General features: G+C 37.4%; 1 protein-coding gene across 1 annotated transcript in view; it reads right to left on the reverse strand.

The window, feature by feature from the left end:
• RBMS3 (RNA binding motif single stranded interacting protein 3) overlaps positions 1 to 19,249 on the reverse strand; it is a gene marked incomplete at its 3' end in the record, with an annotated part of 695,122 nt that overhangs the window by 365,036 nt on the left and 310,837 nt on the right. Inside the window, exon 4 of the mRNA XM_082848397.1 lies at positions 6,847 to 6,938. Within this exon, the coding sequence (XP_082704523.1) occupies positions 6,847 to 6,938 (92 nt within the window). The remainder of the gene's footprint in view (positions 1 to 6,846; positions 6,939 to 19,249) is intronic.

Genomic DNA, 19,249 nt, shown 5'->3' on the forward strand with positions numbered 1-19,249 from the left:
ACAAAACAGCTAGAACAATTAATAAGATGACAGTAAGTCCTTACCTATCAATAATTACTATAAATGTACATGGTTTAAATTCTCTAATCAAAGGGCATAGAGTGGCTGGCTGGATTAAAAGACCTAGCTAACTGCTGCCTACAAGAGATTCATTTCAATTTTAAGGACACACATACTCTCAAAGTGCAGGGATGGAAAAATATATTTGATGCAAGTGAAATCAAGAGAACAGGAATACCTATACTTATGCCAGACAAAGTAAACTTTAAGTCAAAAATAGTAACAGGAGACAAAGAAGGTCATTGTATAATGATAAATAGGGGTCAATTCATCAAGGATATGTAACAATCATGAATATATATGCATTGACATCAAAGCACCAACATTATATTAAGCAAATCCTAATTTCTGAAGGGAGAAATAGGTACAATACCATAATAGTAGGGGACTATATTATCCCACTTTCAACAACAAATAGATCATCCAAACAGAAAATCAATAAGGAAACACTGAATTAAAGTATACCTTAGTCCAAATGGACCTAAAAGACAAATATAGAACAAATATATTCCATCTGACAGCAGCAGAATACACATTCTTCTCGAGCACACAAGAAACATTCTCTAGGATACGTCAGATAAAAAAATAAATCTAAGCAAATTTAAGAAAACTGAAATCATACCAAGTATATTTTTCAACTACAGTGTTATGAAACTAGAAGTCAGTAATTGAAGGAAAACTGAAAAATTCACAAATATGTGGAAATTAAACAACATACTCCTGAAAAATCAATGGGTCAAAGAAGAAATCAAAAGTAGAATAAAAAAATATATCTTGAAAAAAAACGGAAGAGAAACACAGCATGCCAAAACTCAATGGATGCAAAAAAGCAGTTCTAAGAGAAGTTTATAGCAATAATAACAAAATACACATCCTTTCATGGCAAACTCTAAACAAATTAGGTATAGGAGGAACATACTTCAACATAATAAAGGTCATATATGACAAGCCCACTGCTAACATCATACTCAATGATAAAGGTTCAAAGTTTTTCCTTTAAGATCAGGAAAAAGACACAGGTGGGCACACTCACCACTATTCTTGAACACAGTGCTGGAAGTCCTAGACAGAGCAATTAGGCAAGAAAAAGAAAAGGCATCCAAATTGGAAGGGAACGAGTAAAACTGTCTTTGTTTACAGATGATATGATGTTATATACAGAAATCCCTGAGACTCCACTAAAAAACTGTTTGAACTAATAAATGACTTCAGTAAAGTTACAGGATACAAAATCAACATATAGAAATCAGTTGTTTTTCTATACACTAACAATAAAATAGCTGAAAAAGAAATAAGGAAAACAATCCCATTCACATCAAAAAGAATGCAGTACTTAGGAATAAATAAAATGTATTGATTGACTTTTCCACCCAGTCACAGGAAGCAACATCTTCCACGGTTACTAAAATTTCCCTTGAACAATGCCTCTCTCCTACGTACGTGAAAGCCTTTGAGAAATTTCCTTGTTTGGCTGGTTTACCAGCAGGCCCCACCAATGTAGTGATCCCTGGACATCAAATAGCCTTCTTACTCTCATATACCTGGAAATGATAAAAGCCAAGCAATAAAACCAGAGTAAAAGCAATATTATTATTGTCATAGGCCGAAAGAGTCTGGCTGAGGAAGCCTGGTATGTGCCTCTACATTCAGAAGAGTAGCTTTGATAGACAACATCATGAGGCTAGTGGTTGAACTTCAGAAAAAAAGCCTAGAATATTCTATGGAATAGGTCCTTCTTTCATTAGCTAAAATTCTCCTACTGGAATATAACTGTTAGGACTCCACAGAGGTGATGCATTTTAAAAAATTAATTGTATGCATACACATATTTGAATTTACAGAATTTATTTTCCTATATTCACTGATTTTTTTTTAATGATCTCTTCTGATCTCAAAATAAATGATTTTTCCCCCAAAAGAACTATTATTAAGGTCACTGATTTATAAAAAAGAATTCCTTTACTCTGGTACCAATCTGGTTCACTACAATGGTTGACATGGTATTATTTTATTATCCTAACGGTTGACACAATGTCTTTATATTATTCCCGATGGTCTGAAATCCTCTTGGATACTTGGTCTCTTTGGTGATCACTTAACTTTGATTTCTTCTACATATACCACAGTGGAGTGAACCACCGTTAGTGACTGGAATGTCTGTCTTTGTTGTAGACCTGATAAAGCCTTATCTAAAGGCCCTGAGGAGGGGGTGACTCCTTCCCTGCAGGGGAAAGAGATGTATTCTGTTTTCTCATGCTTGGAATTGACAGAAAGCAAATAAGAAAGAGGCCTGCTAAGCCTGAGGTTACTCAAGGCTTGGCTGGTGATAATTGGTGACCGTGGAGCCATTCCAGAGCCTCCAAATTTACCTCCAGAAAAACTCAGTTTCTAAAACTATGCAGCCCTCCAGGGAGGCCACCATGAGACCCTGGGGGATAGTGGGCAAGGAAGACCCATCTGAATGGCAGACATGGGTGATGCAACTGGTTAACCAAGGAACATCCTACACTGACAAACCAAGAATTCTACTCCTGCCCAGCAGAATTTGATATGTATTAGTATCAGTGATTTCTGTTTGTTTTCCATTCTCTCTATTCCCAAGTGGTAGTTTTCCCTTGGATTCATGCTTCCTGTTGTTTCTCTGTCATTCTATATCGTGGGAGTACAGACAGATAACTTATTTTTTAAAGCTATGAGTTGCTAAGCCAAGAGGAGCAGCTGAGTCTGGGTCTGATGGAGATGATGTCATCCCCAGATGTGATCACAGGGTGAGGCTTTGAGGTGGGCTCCCTTCAGGAAAGAATGAATGCATGTCACCCAAAATGTATAAATGGGAAGAACGGGTTTGTGTATGTTGGAGAGCCAGGGAGATAAATGACCCTTAATTTTCTCTACTATAGGCCAAGAAGCTAAAATGCTCATCATCCTAGAATCTCTTGCAGCTAAGGGGGAAACCATATGACTCAGTTTTGGCCATTGAGATGTAAACGTAAGTTCCTGAGCTAGGATTCTGGAAAAGCTTTTAAAACTTCAGAATCAGCCTTATGATTCTTCAGCCTTTTGCCCTTTTCTTTTTCCTGGCTTAAATGTGGATATAATAAGTGGCACTTTAGAAAAGAACATGTAAATGTATGGATGAAAGCCACATATAAAGAATCACAGAGCAGCCTTGACCCTTGATGGCACCCAAAACATTTTGCCCTTCATTGCTTATCTACAGCTTTCTTATTAATGAGTAAAATAAACACCTACAAGGTAAGCTATCGTTAGTTGGTTTTTCTCAGCTCTTTTCCTTTTATGCTTGAGACATATTCCTTGGCAAATGACTATCTTTTAAATCTCCTAAAATTGGCAAGAGTAGCAACAACCAATATTTTTAATCCAGAGCTGTAGCAATCCCAGGAGATAAATCATATGCTGAAAATCCAGAATAAGAAAGAAGTTTTATTCAGTGTTGATTCTCCAACACCTAGCACAGTGCCTGGCACTTAGCAAGCAATAAAAATGTTTGTTCGTTGATCCTATTGATTGTATTTTTCAGAAAACTTTTTAAATAAAGTAACACTTAAAGCATATATCAGGATTTACAGAAAGTTCAGTAACAAATTTGAATTTAATGCATAACAATATTTATTGAATAATTAACATGTATTGAATTGTAATCTAAACACTATACTAAATTCTTTGTGTTTATTTTTAGTTAATTTTCACAGCAGTCCTATAAACTAAGTATTATTATTGGAGAATTTCAGAGGTATTTAAATAAGTTAGACAAGGTCACACAGCCAGGTGGTAAGAGAGCCAGGATTCAAGGCCAAGTATATCTCCCTCCAAACCTATGCTCTTAATCACGATGTATTAATAAAATATTTTAAATCTGCTCTCCTAAAAGAAACACCCTTTGATCCCTAAAAACCCTTTCTGGCAGAACAGCAAGTACACAGAAAATGTCAGTCTATGTTAATGGCTATACATTATTAATCAATTACCACTTACTGGATGAGTTATTAATTCCTCCTTGTTGACAAATCAGTTGAATATTTCATATGCACACATTGGAGTAAGTTAGCTAAATAAAGTGATTCACTTGGAGCATTTCATGTTTGCTCCAGGTTGCTATTGGGAACCTCGGTTATTTGTGGCATTTTTGCTCAAAAATCCTGGAGTTATTAAAATCTGGCCCCACAGACTGCAGAGTAGGATATTGATAAGAACAAGGATGCAGGTGGCAATTCAGTAGATACTTAAAGGGCAAAAAATGTAGTGCAAGTTTCCTACACCTTGCAGACTGCAGGTTTATATGATAATAAACAATTATCACCAGGACAAAGGGGAAAAGGCCATGAAATCCAATAGCGCAGTGAGAAATCTACTAATACAGGTGGTCAAGCTTGTTCCATTTCATTGTCAAAGGGAGGCTATTTACTTGCTTCCAGTAGTTCAATTACAGAGTCATTTACTGCTGAAAGTTTTCCAGTAGGCAGATGTAGATCTACAGCTCTGGGCTTTACATTCAAAATCAGTGAGGAAAAAGGGAATAAGAATCTCCTCCACAGACAGCATAATTGATAAAGTAGAGATCTGTAAGCAACTCCAGAAATAAAATAAGTGCCTTTAAGCATCCCAGTTGGAATCTCCTTACTGTGTATAGTGGGCATGGGGAAGGGTCAAGATGCTGACTATAAGTAATGATTTTTTAGAAGCTCTTTAAAATATTTTCCCTTTGATAGTTTTCTGTCTAGATGAGATATCAGTGGTTGGTGTGTGTGTGTGTATGTGAAAAATAAAGAGAGAGAGAGAGAGATTCCTTGTGTACCAAAATGCTCAGAAACAGAGGGAAAATATTCACAATGGATCCTCAGTAGTTATAAAATCAAAGACAACTTTCTTTTCCTCTTGCGCAAGATAAAAGTGGTTTTTATCCAACAAATAACACTATGTGTGTGTGTGTGTGTGTGTGTGTGTGTGTGTGTGTGTGTGTGTGTTCTGAGGACATTTGAAACAGTGGAGATTATACAGACTGTAATCATTATTTCTAAACTGCCACAATCTAGCAATTTCCAAAATTTGGCAGTGTATCCATAGACTAGATCAAAGATATGTCAATAACAAGGGTTTTTCTTGAGCACATTTTTCATCATTTTCTTGTCAATAGGTTCTGCCTTTCAGTTGAAATTCAATTTATATTTTGCATACACCTAACCACTGTAATTTTATCACTTGTTTGCTGGGCATAAGAAGCCACTACTTAAGTGGCCAAGTAACTTGACTCTTGTCAAGTAACTTTTAAACCAAGACACGTATGTAATTCCCTTATTAATTACAAAGATTAACTTCATCAATCTTAGTTCGTGACCAAATTCAAAACTTCCAGGCACAATCATGATAAGAAATACACAGCTGAAAGATTTTAAATTCTAATTTATCCCACCTTGAAAAATAATTAAGGTGTCATAAAGGGCAATGAGTCCACCAAAGTAATCTCTACGGGAAGTGACCCACAACAAAAGGTTAACAGATAGGGGAGGTATCAGCTTGCTAGAAGACAACTGAAGATGAAGAAAACCAAATATACCACCTCTAGTTATTGGATGCTGAAATTGGAAAATGTCATCAGAGAATTTTAGCAATGATAATAAAATCCAAATGACCAAAAATTTGACAACTTAGTCAATATAACTCAGCTCTCTGTGGGAATAGTTAAGAGTAAGTGTATACATAAATATGGCATAAAAGCATTAGATCAGGATTTCAAGATCTATTGGCTTTTCTACCTAACTTTTGAGAATCCAAAGATCAACACACTCACTGGTAGTAATCAGAAAACTTAAGTTGCATGTGAATAATTAATGGTCCAAAATGACCATTATTTTAAAACAAATATGTACCAAGCATCCCTATGCTATAACTAATTTTATAAACTTTTTATTTGGAAATAATCATAGATTTACAGGATGATAGTATAGAGAGATCCCCTGTACCCTCCACCCAGTTTCCTCAAAGGTTATATCTTACATAATTTTAGTACAATATCAAAACCAGGAAGTTGCCATTGTGTGCACAATATGTGTGCATGTCACTTTTATCATATGTGTAGATTCTTGTATTTACCATTGCAATCAGGATACAAAACTATTATAAATGATTTTATTTGTTTTCTTGAATATAAAAATGCATTATAATTTCAGGTAGAAAGTTCCAAACTACTTGTTTTACAAAACAATCACAGCATATTGAAAATTATTAATATTTAGGAAATTATTATCTAAGAAAACTCTATTTATAAAGGCCAAAGTGAAATTCTAGCAATACAGACAACATACATTTGTGTTAAACTTATCTCCCTGCACAGATTAGACCACCCCATCATTCAGCGATTGGCTCTCCGCAGCATGAGAGTGAGCGAGTTTTCAACACGTAGTTTATCAAAGACATTTTACTGAGAACTGTACTCCTCCAAAACTGTTTACTGGTGAAAGCCCCAGATACACACATGCGCATACACACACCGCTCTGGTCTGGGGTAAAACAGAGCACTTCACAAGTGCCTTTAAATCACTAATGAAGTTACCATAATAAAGGAGAACATTAATAAATATACACAAAGAATTAATGAAATAAACTAGCCAGATTCTTCCAAGCCAAGCTATCATGGGGTTTCTTATTTTCCCTAACAAGTAAACATAATCCAAATTGTTGCAAACTCCAATTCGATTCAGCTTATGGCAGTGGAAAAATATATGATCACAAAAGAAAAAAAAATCAGAATCGAAACACCATTCTTACCTTGGCCATTTGTGCCTGCACGCCATTTGCCTTGAGAGACGCTACCGCTTTCTGTGCAGCTGCCGGACTGTCAAAATCTACAAAACCATACCCTGTGAAAACACAAAGACCCTGGTTAGTACTCACAAATAGCTGCATCTCTGTCACACCAATAGAATGTGTGTTTGTGGTCAAACTTGCACTCATGACCCTGCTTGAACCATAGACCTCAATCTATGGCCCTTAACATGTCAGGAAAGATACCACAATATCGTTCAACATAAAATAGTAACTCGCTTATTTTCTAGAGGTTGCTTTTGATATTGGTTATGTAATCAGCAAGCTGATTTAGACTAATTTGGTGAGTAAGGTAATATATTATTTAACCATGTTCTTCTTTCTTCAGTGGATTTGCTGCAAGAATGAGGAACACAAAATGCTGAAAAATAAAGAAAAGTTTATCTCGAAAGTTAATTTTCTAAACCTCAAAAAAACTGACGGTAATAAAAGCCATGATAGAACCAGCATGAAGTTAGTACAAGCAACCTCAACAGTTTCTGGTATTCAGTAGGCATTCAATAAATGCATGTTGACTACATGAATGAATGAAGGTTGTGAATGAGTCCAGGGAGGTTTGAAACTAGTTCCAGTTGATTTCCAAGCTTGTGTTAAGTCATTACAGACCTCGTTTCTCTCAAACATAACATCCTAAGTAAACGATTTGACTGTTAAGGAACCTGTGATAAAGAGTGAGTAAATAGAGAAATATTCAAGCGTCTTTTAAAAATAAGAAACAAAGACCCATGTCACATATTTGTTACTTAAGTATAATCTGAAAAGGGTACAAGAGTTGCCTATCCCGTTCTCTGATTGTGTGCCTGTGTGTGTGTGTGTGTGTGTGTACAGAGTGAGGCCAAAGAAACAGCCAGTAAAACAGAATAAATGAAAAGGGGATTCTGCATACCCATAAAACAGCTGATATTAGTTCAGGACTTAGCCTAGCAGTAATTTCAGCTGCCAAGGATATTTCAAAATAAAAATGCTCAAGAATGAGTGTTTGGCACTCAGTGCCTACCATACGTATCCCGCTCCTCTCCTCAGCTGTCAGGCAGGGATTTGCTCTGTATTCCAATATTTTTCTCATTTAGAAGTTTTGAGGGGAACTGCTAAGGCAAACCTACTAACCATGCACTGTGACCATGCCCCCTCCCCTACTAAAATAAACCAAAGAGTGAAAGGGAATTCAATTACCAAGTTGTTTCTTGTAATTAACTTTTTAATTTTCTCCCCTTGAATCTCTTCTTCTTTTTCTCCCCCCCAGCATGTTAACCTAAAATGAACTTGTTACACATCAGTGTACCATCAAATGCTCTTGAAAAGCTGGGCAGAGAAACTGGGAAATTTGTATTTCGAATCCAAAAGGAAGCCTGCTCTGTCAGTATTGCTAATTCCTTTCTTCCCACAAAATTCAAACTATGTGACTAATATGAGTATTACCACCCACTAAGATGAGTAAGATGAGGGAAAAAGCAGAAAGAAAAAGAGGAAAAAGAACAAAATACGTCAAGAAGTAGAGTTAGAGGGAGAGGAAGATAAAACTAAAATGCAGACTTTATCTCCTATGTTCCAGCAACTGCCCTGAGTGGGTGATGTGTTGACACCTGATGAAATGATAATAATACATGTACTACTGTCCTGCCTGTTCACGTATATAAATAGAGAAACTGAAGCTTAAGCCAGGCGACAAGACTGGTCCCAAATCACGAGCTGCTTAATCAGTAGAGCCAGGATGTGAAGCAAAGTCCACACAGGCCCTTTCCAAATATACTGTACTATGAACTGCTTTATAATCTTATTTTGCAAACTATTTCTAGAAGCCCCTGAAACCCACCAGAGAGAGGACACAATTCTTGAGAATCCCTTAGACTCTGAGGTTAGCACATGAAATAAAACAATCTCGTAAAAGAATTCAACCCAGCTCATTCAGTCAGTACACTTATTCATGGAGTGGTTGAGTTCTCAGCAGAACGGGCTACATGAGGTTTGACAAGGCACCCCTCCCACCTAATGCTTTGGTCAGTCTTCCTCATCTGTTTGCAGGCTCATTCTTTCATTCAATAAGGAAATTCTATATCAGGCATTTTGCCAGGTACAGGGTATAGAGTAGTGAAAAAAAAAAAACCCAGTTCCCACCCTTACGCAGCTTATAGTTGAGTTGGGAGATGGACATAAAACAAATAAGCATACAAATGAATCTATAATTACAAATCGGTATGCCTTCCCTGAAAGTAAATGAGATCATATACCACAGAATCTGATGATTGATTGTTCATTATTGAAAGTTTTAAGGAAGCAGTGCCATGGGATGACCTGCATTTCTTAAACTATCACTCTAGCTGGCTTGTCTTAAAGATGGTATTGGTTTTGGGGGAGGCAGGTAGCAAGAGTAGAATCAGGGAGATAACTTGGGGGCTATTACAGCAATCTGAACAAATGACAGCTGGCCATGAAATGGACAGAATGCAATGGATGGTCTGAGTTACATTCTGGAGGCAGAATTAACAGGACCCAGTGATGGATGGACTGGGTGGGAGTAGGGGAGATACAGGCGACAAGGATTACTACAGCTTTTTCAGCATAAGCCAATGGGTGGGTGGAGATGTGATCTATAGAAATGGGGAGTTGGGAGGAGGAACAAACAGGGGAGAGAGAAAATTAAAATATTGGTTTGAGGCATGGTGAGCCACAAATGCCTGTGAGACATCTAAGTAAAAATGTCAAATAGCAGGTGGATATATTAGGCTGGTTCTCAGAAAAGGGAATAAGATTGGAAATATAAACTAGGAGATCAACAGCATGAAGATATGATTTACAGAAACAAAAAGACAAAAGTGCCTGGTGTAAGTAGAAACAAAGAGCCCAGGTTTGGAGCTGAACTTCACCACTGAAGTGTCAGATAGGAAAATGAGATTGCAAAGGAGGCTGAAGGAGAATCAGAGGGAAAGAAGGAAATACAAAGGGAATAAGATGTCTCATAGCCAAGGTAAGAAAGCTTCCCAAGCAGGACAGAGAGACTGACGGTGTCAAATGCCACTGAGAGTGAGAGCAAGGTGGGAGCTTGAGAGACCCAATGTTTCAGGGGCGTGGACTTCTTTATTTAACTAGAGTTGATTTATAATACTGTGTTAGTTTCAGGTGTACAGCTTCAGATTCTTTTCCATTATAGGCCAATACAAGACACTGTGATGTATAGTTCCCTGTGCTATAGATAGGTCTTTGTTGTTTATTTTATATACAGTAGTGTATATCATGGACTTCTTTTCATGCTTGGCTACAGGCCAGTGGAGGCGACTGAAGTCTGCTTGAGTAGTTGAAGAGCAACACTAAGGGAGGTAAAGAGAGTGTTTACAGTCTGCTTTGCCATTATGCTGCTGGGAAGGAGAATTAATAGCCAGCTTTAGCTCGAGGGGGATATGAGGTCAAAGGAGCTATTTGTGTTCGTTGGTTTTAAGATAGGAGATGCTATGGTTTTCAACCTTCACTGCATGCTAGATGCACTTTGGGAGCTAAAAGAATGACCAATGCTCACTTCTCACCCCCAGGAAAATGAAATCAGTGTCTTTGGGAATGTGGCCAAGGTGTTTGCACACACACGTGTGTGTCTATTCCCCGGCTGGTTTCAGTGTGAAGCCAGGGTACAGTACTGCTGAATATTCATTCAAGTTATTCAACAAATATTTATTTGTTGCCCCTACTATGAGATAGATACTGTTCTTGGCACTTTTGAATGTTGGTAAGAAAGATCAAGCAGAAGTCAAGAGATTAAAGCTTCAGGCAGAGAAGGGGATAATTTATAGGGCAATGTTCCTGAGAAGGTGGAAGTGTGAGGGGTTCTAGAACATGAATGAAGTGCTGTCCTTTGCTAAAAGAGGGACTTTGCCCTTGGCCCATTGTAACCGGAAGGAAGAAAAAAAGAGCAGTCTTGATTACCAGGTGTTATTTCTTTGTATATCTTTGTTTCTGGGACATAGCCTGAGCTTAATAAACATTTGTCGAAATTAATTGAAACCATGTTTAAAAGATGCTAAGTTACTTCATGGGACTACAGTGGAGATTAACTAATAAAAATGTCTGTTAATACATTTTGACTCTAAAGAACAATATAAATGCCAAGCAGCCATGGCTCTGGCTTAGCCACGTTGCCACCCAGTGACGCCACCAAGGATTTCATGACTCTCGGCCTCTATCACAGTGTGGCTTCCTCCATTTTTTCCACTACACACATCACACAGGATATTACAAAATCAAGATGCTGTTCTCCAGGGCTGAACTCCAATCCAAACAGAAGAAATCCTTTTGAGGGCAGGAGACACCCTGAGCCTTGTCTGAATTTGGGGAAGTTATGGGTGAACTTCGAGAAGAGTGTCTTTCCAAAGAGCCATCATGCCAGCAAGAAGAGAGGCCCCTAAGTACAAAATATCTCCTCTCCTGAAGGCTCCTGGGAAGCAAAGTTATAAATAAAGAATCAACGTTTCACTGAGTTCTGTGTTTTTCATACAAACTTACTTTCACCAATTAAAATGAACAAGCAGAGGTAAAATGTCTCAAGCACCACCCCCCAAAAAAACACACCACAATTCTGGAAATAAACATTGCATTCTTGACTCTTATGTGACAGCATATACTACATCGCAATCAGAAAGGAACAAAATTAAATACGAAGCTGCCCCTAGAGAATAATGATGCCTTTACGAAGGAATAAAGCAACTCCAATTTGGTTTCAATTTGCTTTCCTTAACTACAAATCATCAAGCCCGGGAACAGAAACCTCTGTACCTACATCTGGTGAGAGGCAGGGTAGGGAGATTAGTTCAGCTCCAGCTAATAATGCTTTATGGTAACTGCTAAAATCCTCCATAAAATGGGACCCATTGGAACCACCAGCCCCAGTGACTGAAAGGCCATTGGTCTCCCTCAATTACATAATTAAGCTTGGCAGCAGGTTCAAATGAATGAAAACTGAATGTCACTGTTTTCTCCACACACCCCTGTACTTGTTTTCCTTCCTTGTCGGGGGACAAGGCCAGCAGTTCTGCAATTAGCGGGAAGCAGAGAGCAGCAAGAAAGAACCATCTCCATGCTAATTAGGTCATTCACCAAATGCACTCACTCCATTGGCAGAGCTAATCAATACTTTCCCGAAATGCTTTAAACTTGATGTGTTAATTTAAAGTTTTGTTATTGCACTATAAGCCTGGTGACTTTATAAAAAGAAGAAAAAAAATATATATTAAGAAATTATGACAGAGTTCTACAAACAATGGTACTGCCAGAGCGTTTTGTTTTTGCTTCTTCAGTGTTATCTGTAGGCAGCTTCTCTGTGACCTTTGCCATTCAGCTGGACCCCTGTGTGACAATTCATTTGAATTTTGTTAAAAATCTCTTTATCATCTTTTTTAAAATTTAATTTTTATTTTACATTGGAGTATAGTTGATTTACAACGTTGTGCTAGTTTCAGGTGTATAGCAAAGTGATTCAGTTATACATATACGTGTATACCCATTCTCTTTCAGATTCTTTTCCCATATAGGTTATTACAGAATATTGAGTAGAGTTCCCTGTGCTATACAGTAGGTCCTTGTTGGTTATCTACTTTATATATATTAGTGTGTGCAGGTTAATCCCAAATGCCTAATTTATCCCTCCCCCACATTTCCCCTTTGGTATCATCTTTATCATCTTTAACAGTTAGTTTTATACTTCTGTGTTGCAACTGGATCCTTAAATTCTCTATGTAAACTGCTTACATATTTACCAACTTTGGATGGTTCTTTATGTGGGGGAAATGATACAAACCAGAATTCCTGGTTCAGATGTGTGGTGGCATGAGCCGAGTGAGACTCGCTCTCAGAGTGTAATCTCACACGACATTTCATATTTCTGCAGAATGACTGTCATAAAAGCCCACTTGAAACACAGATGGCTTGATGTTAACACCCAACTTCTTTCAAAGACGATCCAGATGTGAGTCAAATACGATTTTTAAACAGAAGTGAACACTTTGTCTAGGAATCACAGGTTCCACTGAAGTTCCACTCATATTTAACAGCTGAAGATGTTTAAGAATCACCCTTCCATAAATCCCCCCTCTTTCTACTTAGGCTTAAGAATATTCTGCGGCTGTCATCTGAGCTCAGAGCACGGAGAGAAGGTGGCCTGCAGGAAGGAAAGAGTGATTTGCAGGCTTCCTGGAAGTCTGCTGGACTCAAGGCTGCCTCCAGGCATCTGTATTTCGATTTTTTTGTACATCCCTAAACTGTTGAATGACTGCCAAATGTCTGCTCTTATTATTGGATTTCCTAGTTCTCTGCATTATGTTGATCAAAGGAGGTAGTTGAAGGACAGCACTGATAAATTCTTTGCTACATGTATGCTTATAAAACCAAACTAACAAGGAAACCCAATCATTTCTTCAGTATTTCCTTTTGCACTGATGTCCTGTGACTGACCATTACAATGAAGCAAGGATGCTACAATGCAATAGCCCTGCAGTCTAACTTACATGTGTGGGAAAAAAAAAAAAAAAAGGCAAAAGACAAATCCTGCTAGAAAGCAGAGGCCAAAGACAAGAGTGCTCATTTTGAGGAAAAGAATCCAAACCATTAAAATCTGAAATGACCTCCACTTTGAAGCATCTTTGGAAAAAGGATGGAACCATTTTATACAGAAAAGAACAGTGTCTGTACTTATGCAAAGGGCTGCAGCCTTCAGACACTTAGCAAACAGAGGCAAATAAGGTGGGTAACAGGGTCCACCATACAGGAAACAGATTGCTCCATTCTCTTCCCCTGACTTCTGAGCTTAATTACCTAAACATTCTGATATTCTAGTGCCAGGAACACTAAAATAAGACATCAGTTTTTGGAATAGAATTGACCTGTTTATATGGGACACTTTTGAACCATGATGTGACTTTCCTATTATTATTATTTAATCTTAATTTTATTTTATATTTTTAAATTTTTATTATTTTTAAATTGAAATATAGTTGATTTACAATGTTATGTTAGTTTCAGGTGTACAGCAAAGTAATTCAGAATATATATATTCTGAATATATATATATACCTTTATAGTTTATTACAGAATACTGAATATACAATATGTGCTATACAATAGGTCCTTGTTGTTTACCTATTTTATATATAGTAGTTTGTATCTGCTAATCCCAAACTCCTAATCCCTAATCCCAAACTCCCTCCTCCATCCCCTTCTCCTTTGGTAACTATAAGTTTGTTTTCTATGTCTGTGAGCCTGTTTCTCTTTTGTAAATAAGTTCATTTGTATCACTGTTTTAGATTCCACATGTAAGTGATATCATATGGTATTTGTCTTTCCCTTTCTGACTTACTTCACTTAGTATGATCATCTCTAGGTCCATCCATGTTGCTGCCAATGGCATTATTTCATTCTTTTTTTATGGCTGAGTAATAGTCCATTGTATAAAGACGATGTGGTATATATTACTATTACTTAATTTACTAAACATCTACTCTGTGCAAAGAAGATAGTGTGTTCGATGCTGCAGGGAAAACCAAGATACTCTGACATGGCCCTTTCTGTCAGGGAGTTTATGGTCTAGTAGGATAGATAAAGACATTTAAATACAGTGGTGGGTCCTCTTATGCATGGGGTTACATCAGTGAGCATATGCAAAATGGCATGTCTTAATTGAGTATAATATGCATGGTTTTGTGTGCAGAGCTCTGCTCATCAGAGCTGAATACCTGAGTCAGGTCCCTTCTCACTGAGCAGCATGATGGTAAAACTATCCACATTCTACATTTATGTGTGCATTAGTCTATCTTTCTGTTTTCCTGTTTTTGTGCATAATAGAAACGCATTAAGTTAAATACAAAATATAGGGAGGAATTAGTATCACATAAAAGGTGAAAAGAAAGTGCTAGTGTTCTAAGATAGCAAATATTTCTTCCAGGTGGGGGCAAACTCAGTACACTTTGAGAGCAAACGACAAAAGTGAGGACTAGGGAAAAGAAATTAGGTCCCAAGTGGCATTTCCCTGCAGAATAAGACAATTACAAAAGACACGACGAATTTAGGGAGCAACATACTTAGTGGCATGCCACTTGAAAATGGGACGCTTCTTATTCCAGTTATGGTGCACAGAGAGTCTTATTAAACCAAACACAAATTCAAAACCCAAAACTCACTTCCCTTGTCACCCTGTTCAAATGATTTTTAAATGAGAGAAATTGCTTCTTTCTACTGAATAAAGTCAAAATTAGGATCAGGATCATTATTTAATGGGCTTAGAGAGATCATTATGCTTTACTGAGATTAAAGAAACTCACTGATTTGTCAAGGTTTTCGACTAAACCAGCCATGATTTTATTATAATATTGTAGAAATTAAGGGAGCAGTCTGCTTGGCTGTAAATGGATAGATTAACCTCTGTGAATCATCTTGCAAAGTTTTCCTTTCCTTTGTTCAAGGACACATATAAAATATATGTCTCATGTGAACCTTTGGTCCTAAGTGTCTCTGCCATCAACAGCAGTGGGATGTGTAAGTGTATAATGCATTGTGGCCGCAGGAGCAGGCCAGGGTATTGATGAAACAATTCCACTGAGTCTGTAAGTATGATGGAAGCAAGCTGTATCTGAATACTCTAATTACAGCTCTGCAATCCTAGCCCACAGTAGGCAAAACTATGGTTTTATTCCTGGGTACCCATCTTTCCTCCCCTCTCTTTGCTCTGGCCTTACAGGCAGGTAAAACTGTAAACTATTCCTCCATCAGAAGAGCAGAGTTGATGGCCTCAGTGTGTGAGGATCAATGGAAGAACAATCTCCCCTTCCCCACCCGCCCCCCCCACCAAGTACTTTAATCCACACTCACTCAATGCCTCCAGCCAATGGCCTGGAAAGCATGTCTGTAGTCTTACACATCCTTCTACAGCAGAGACATCTCCTGCCCTATGGCACATTCACCTTTAGAGGGTGGACACTGTAGTGCAACTAGGTAACCACCCAGAAGGATGCATTAAGCAGCTCACTGCAAGAAGGAAGGAAGAGAAAGTGAATCCTACATACAGGTAACCCTTTGAAGAGGCATGCGCCTGTGTACCTTTGTTTTTGTTACAGTCTACAATCTAGCTAGTCCCTCCACAGACTTGTCAATCCACCTCTATTTCTGTACCAAGCCCTGGGTCCCTTTGAACACCATTATTTTCCTGGGAAAGGGTTCCATCCATGATTTCCTACTTCCAAATCTTTGACAAAACTCACTTTGAAACCCTCGGGAAGCTTCTGTCTAATAAGTCATGCATTTCCTAACATATACCCATGTTTTACTGGAAACAGTCTTCAGTCACATACTTATATGCCAAATTCCAAATATTTAAAATAAATGTCCACAAGTACTGTCTCTGTCACTATAAGTGGTGGCTTTGACATCCTCTTGGACCCTAAATTACTTCTCTCCAACCCACCTGACATACCAAATACAATTCTAGTTTTGTATTAGAATCTAGAAAACAAAGAAACTTAAATGTACATGTAGGCAACTGAAAATAACACATGCATGTGATTAAAAAGATTAAAAATAAAGTATAAAAATCATGCCAAACAAACATTATTCAATGAAATGAAATTTCTTTTCTACCTAGACCTTAATGCTCTGGTCCACCTTCCCAAGAAATTGTCCAATGAGTCCGTCTGTGTTCTAACTTGAAAAAACAACTAGAACTAATTCTTGAGCTCTTACTTTTGTATGTATTAGAAGCACTTAGGGATTTATATAGAAATAAAATAATTTCTGCTATTAAAAATCATGAAATGAAAAACATTTGTAAGATTTTGTAAATGGCTCCACAATTGTCCATTTTCCCTTAAAAATAAATAGGAGTCTTGCTTTCTTTTAATTTTAAAAGTCATACAATTTTATTGGAAATTTCAGTTGATATGGAGAAAAATTAGCCATGATGCCACCTCCTAAAGCTAAGTAAATTGTTACCTTATTTTTTCCTTTATTTTTAACCAAAATGGTGCCACTTTATACACACATTTTTATGGTTTTTTTCTCTTAATAACACATGTGGCTACATTTCCTGGTCGATAAATGTGGATCTCTAAAATACCATTAATCTCTTATTTTCAGCATCCCAATTGACAAACTCTTTCTTAAAGATTTCTGAGCTCTACCTTATGCCTTAGCCAAATGTTTCCTACTTTGCAAAACTGATTTTATTCCAATATTTGGAAAGATTTTAATTAATAAAATAGTAATAGGCAATATTTTCAAAGCCTCCTAGACTTTAGAGAGTGGTTTTTCTTAAGTGTTTTGATTCTTTCAAAGATGTTTCAAAGAAAGACCCTTAGGCATTACAAACCAAAGATATCAGAAACCAGTCAAATCAAATTCAAACGATACTCTCCTGAAATATAGGGACTGGAAGCCCGTTTTCTTTCTCATTGCAATTAAGTTGGATCTATCTCAAAGGAATTTTGGAAATATATCAGGATCTTGCGAGGCAAAATTACAGCTCTGTGATTCAGAAAGGATGCCAAGAGTTTGAATAGTCATGCCATTATACTCATGACTGCACATTCATTTATAAGTTGAAAGTGAAATCTTTTTCAACAATCAAAGACATGTTTTTCCCAAGGTAATTTGACCGTAATTTGTAAATTGGTACAGTAGCTGATTGCACCAACTCTTTTGAATCCCTCTGATAGCTGGTGATCCATGACTTACAGCTGAGGTCTTTCCTCTTACAGGCAGAGCCTGCTGGAAGAATCCTGGTTGTCTAAAGAAACTAGGATTTCATGATCCTAGAAGATGCTGGTTGAGATGCAATTTAGGGAACAGTGACTACGATATAAAATGGTCCTAAGTAGCATCAGGACGTGGATCACTAGGGAAGTGGCTCTACAAGCAGACCCAGAGTGGCCTCCCGTGAGAGGTTTCCTTTATTTTTTTTTAATTTATTTTTTTTATACAGCAAGTTCTTATTAGTTACCTATATTATACATATTACTGTATATATGTCAATCCCAATCCTTCAATTCATCCCACCACCACCACCCCCTTTCCCCCCTTGGGGTCCATACATTTGTTCTCTTCATCTGTGTCTCTATTTCTGCCTTGCAAACCAGTTCATCTGTACCATTTTTCTAGATTCCACATATATGTGCTAATATACGATATTTGTTTGTCTCTTTCTGACATACTTCACTTTGTATGACAGTCTCTAGGTCCATCCATGTCTCTACAAATGACCCAATTTCATTCCTTTTTATGGCTGAGTAATATTCCATTATATATATGTACCACATCTTCTTTATCCATTCGTCAATGGACATTTAGGTTGCTTCCATGACCTGGCTATTGTAAATAGTGCTGCAATGAATGTTCGGGTACATGTGTCTTTTTGAATTATGCTTTTCTTTGGATATATGCCCAGTAGTCGGATTGCTGGGTCATATGGTAATTCTATTTTTAGTTTTTTAAGGAACCTCCATATTGTTCTCCATAGTGGCTGTATCAATTTACATTGTCACCAACAGTGCAAGAGGGTTCCCTTTTCTCCACACCCTCTCCAGCTTTGTTGTTTATAGATTTTCTGATGATGCCCATTCTAACTGCTGTGAGGTGATACCTCATTGTAGTTTTCACTTGCATTTCTCTAATAATTAGTGATGTTGAGCAGCTTTTCATGTGCCTCTTGGCCATCTGTATGTCTTCTTTGGCGAAATGTCTATTTAGGTCTTCTGCCCTTTTATGATTAGGGTTTTTTTTTAATATTGAGCTGCATGAGCTGTTTATATATTTTGGAGATTAATCCTTTGTCCATTGATTTGCTTGCAAATATTTTCTCCCATTCTGAGTGTTGTCTTTTCATCTTGTTTAGAGTTTCCTTTGCTGTGCAAAAGCTATTAAGTTTCATTAGGTCCCATTTGTTTATTTTGTTTTCACTTCCATTACTCTAGGAGGTGGGTCAAAAGATCTTGCTATGATGTATGTCAAAGAGTGTTCTTCCTATGTTTTCCCCTAAGAGTTTTATAGTGTCCAGTCTTACATTTAGGTCTTTAACCCATTTTGAGTTTATTTTTGTGTATGGTGTTAGGGATTTCATTCTTTTACATGTAGCTGTCCAGTTTTCCCAGCACCACTTATTGAAGAGACTGTCTTTTCTCCATTGTATATCCTTGCCTCCTTTGTCATAGATTAGTTGACCATAGGTGCGTAGGTTTATCTCTGGGCTTTCTATCCTCTTCCATTGATCTATATTTTGGTTTTTGTGCCAGTACCATATTGTCTTGATTACTGTAGCTTTGTAGTATAGTCTGAAGTCAGATAGTCTGATTCCTCCAGCTCCACTTTTTTCCCCTCAAGATTGCTT

This window comes from Leucopleurus acutus, assembly GCF_964270905.1.
Source record: "Leucopleurus acutus genome assembly, chromosome: 10".
In the NCBI taxonomy this organism is placed as follows: Eukaryota; Metazoa; Chordata; class Mammalia; order Artiodactyla; family Delphinidae; genus Leucopleurus; species Leucopleurus acutus.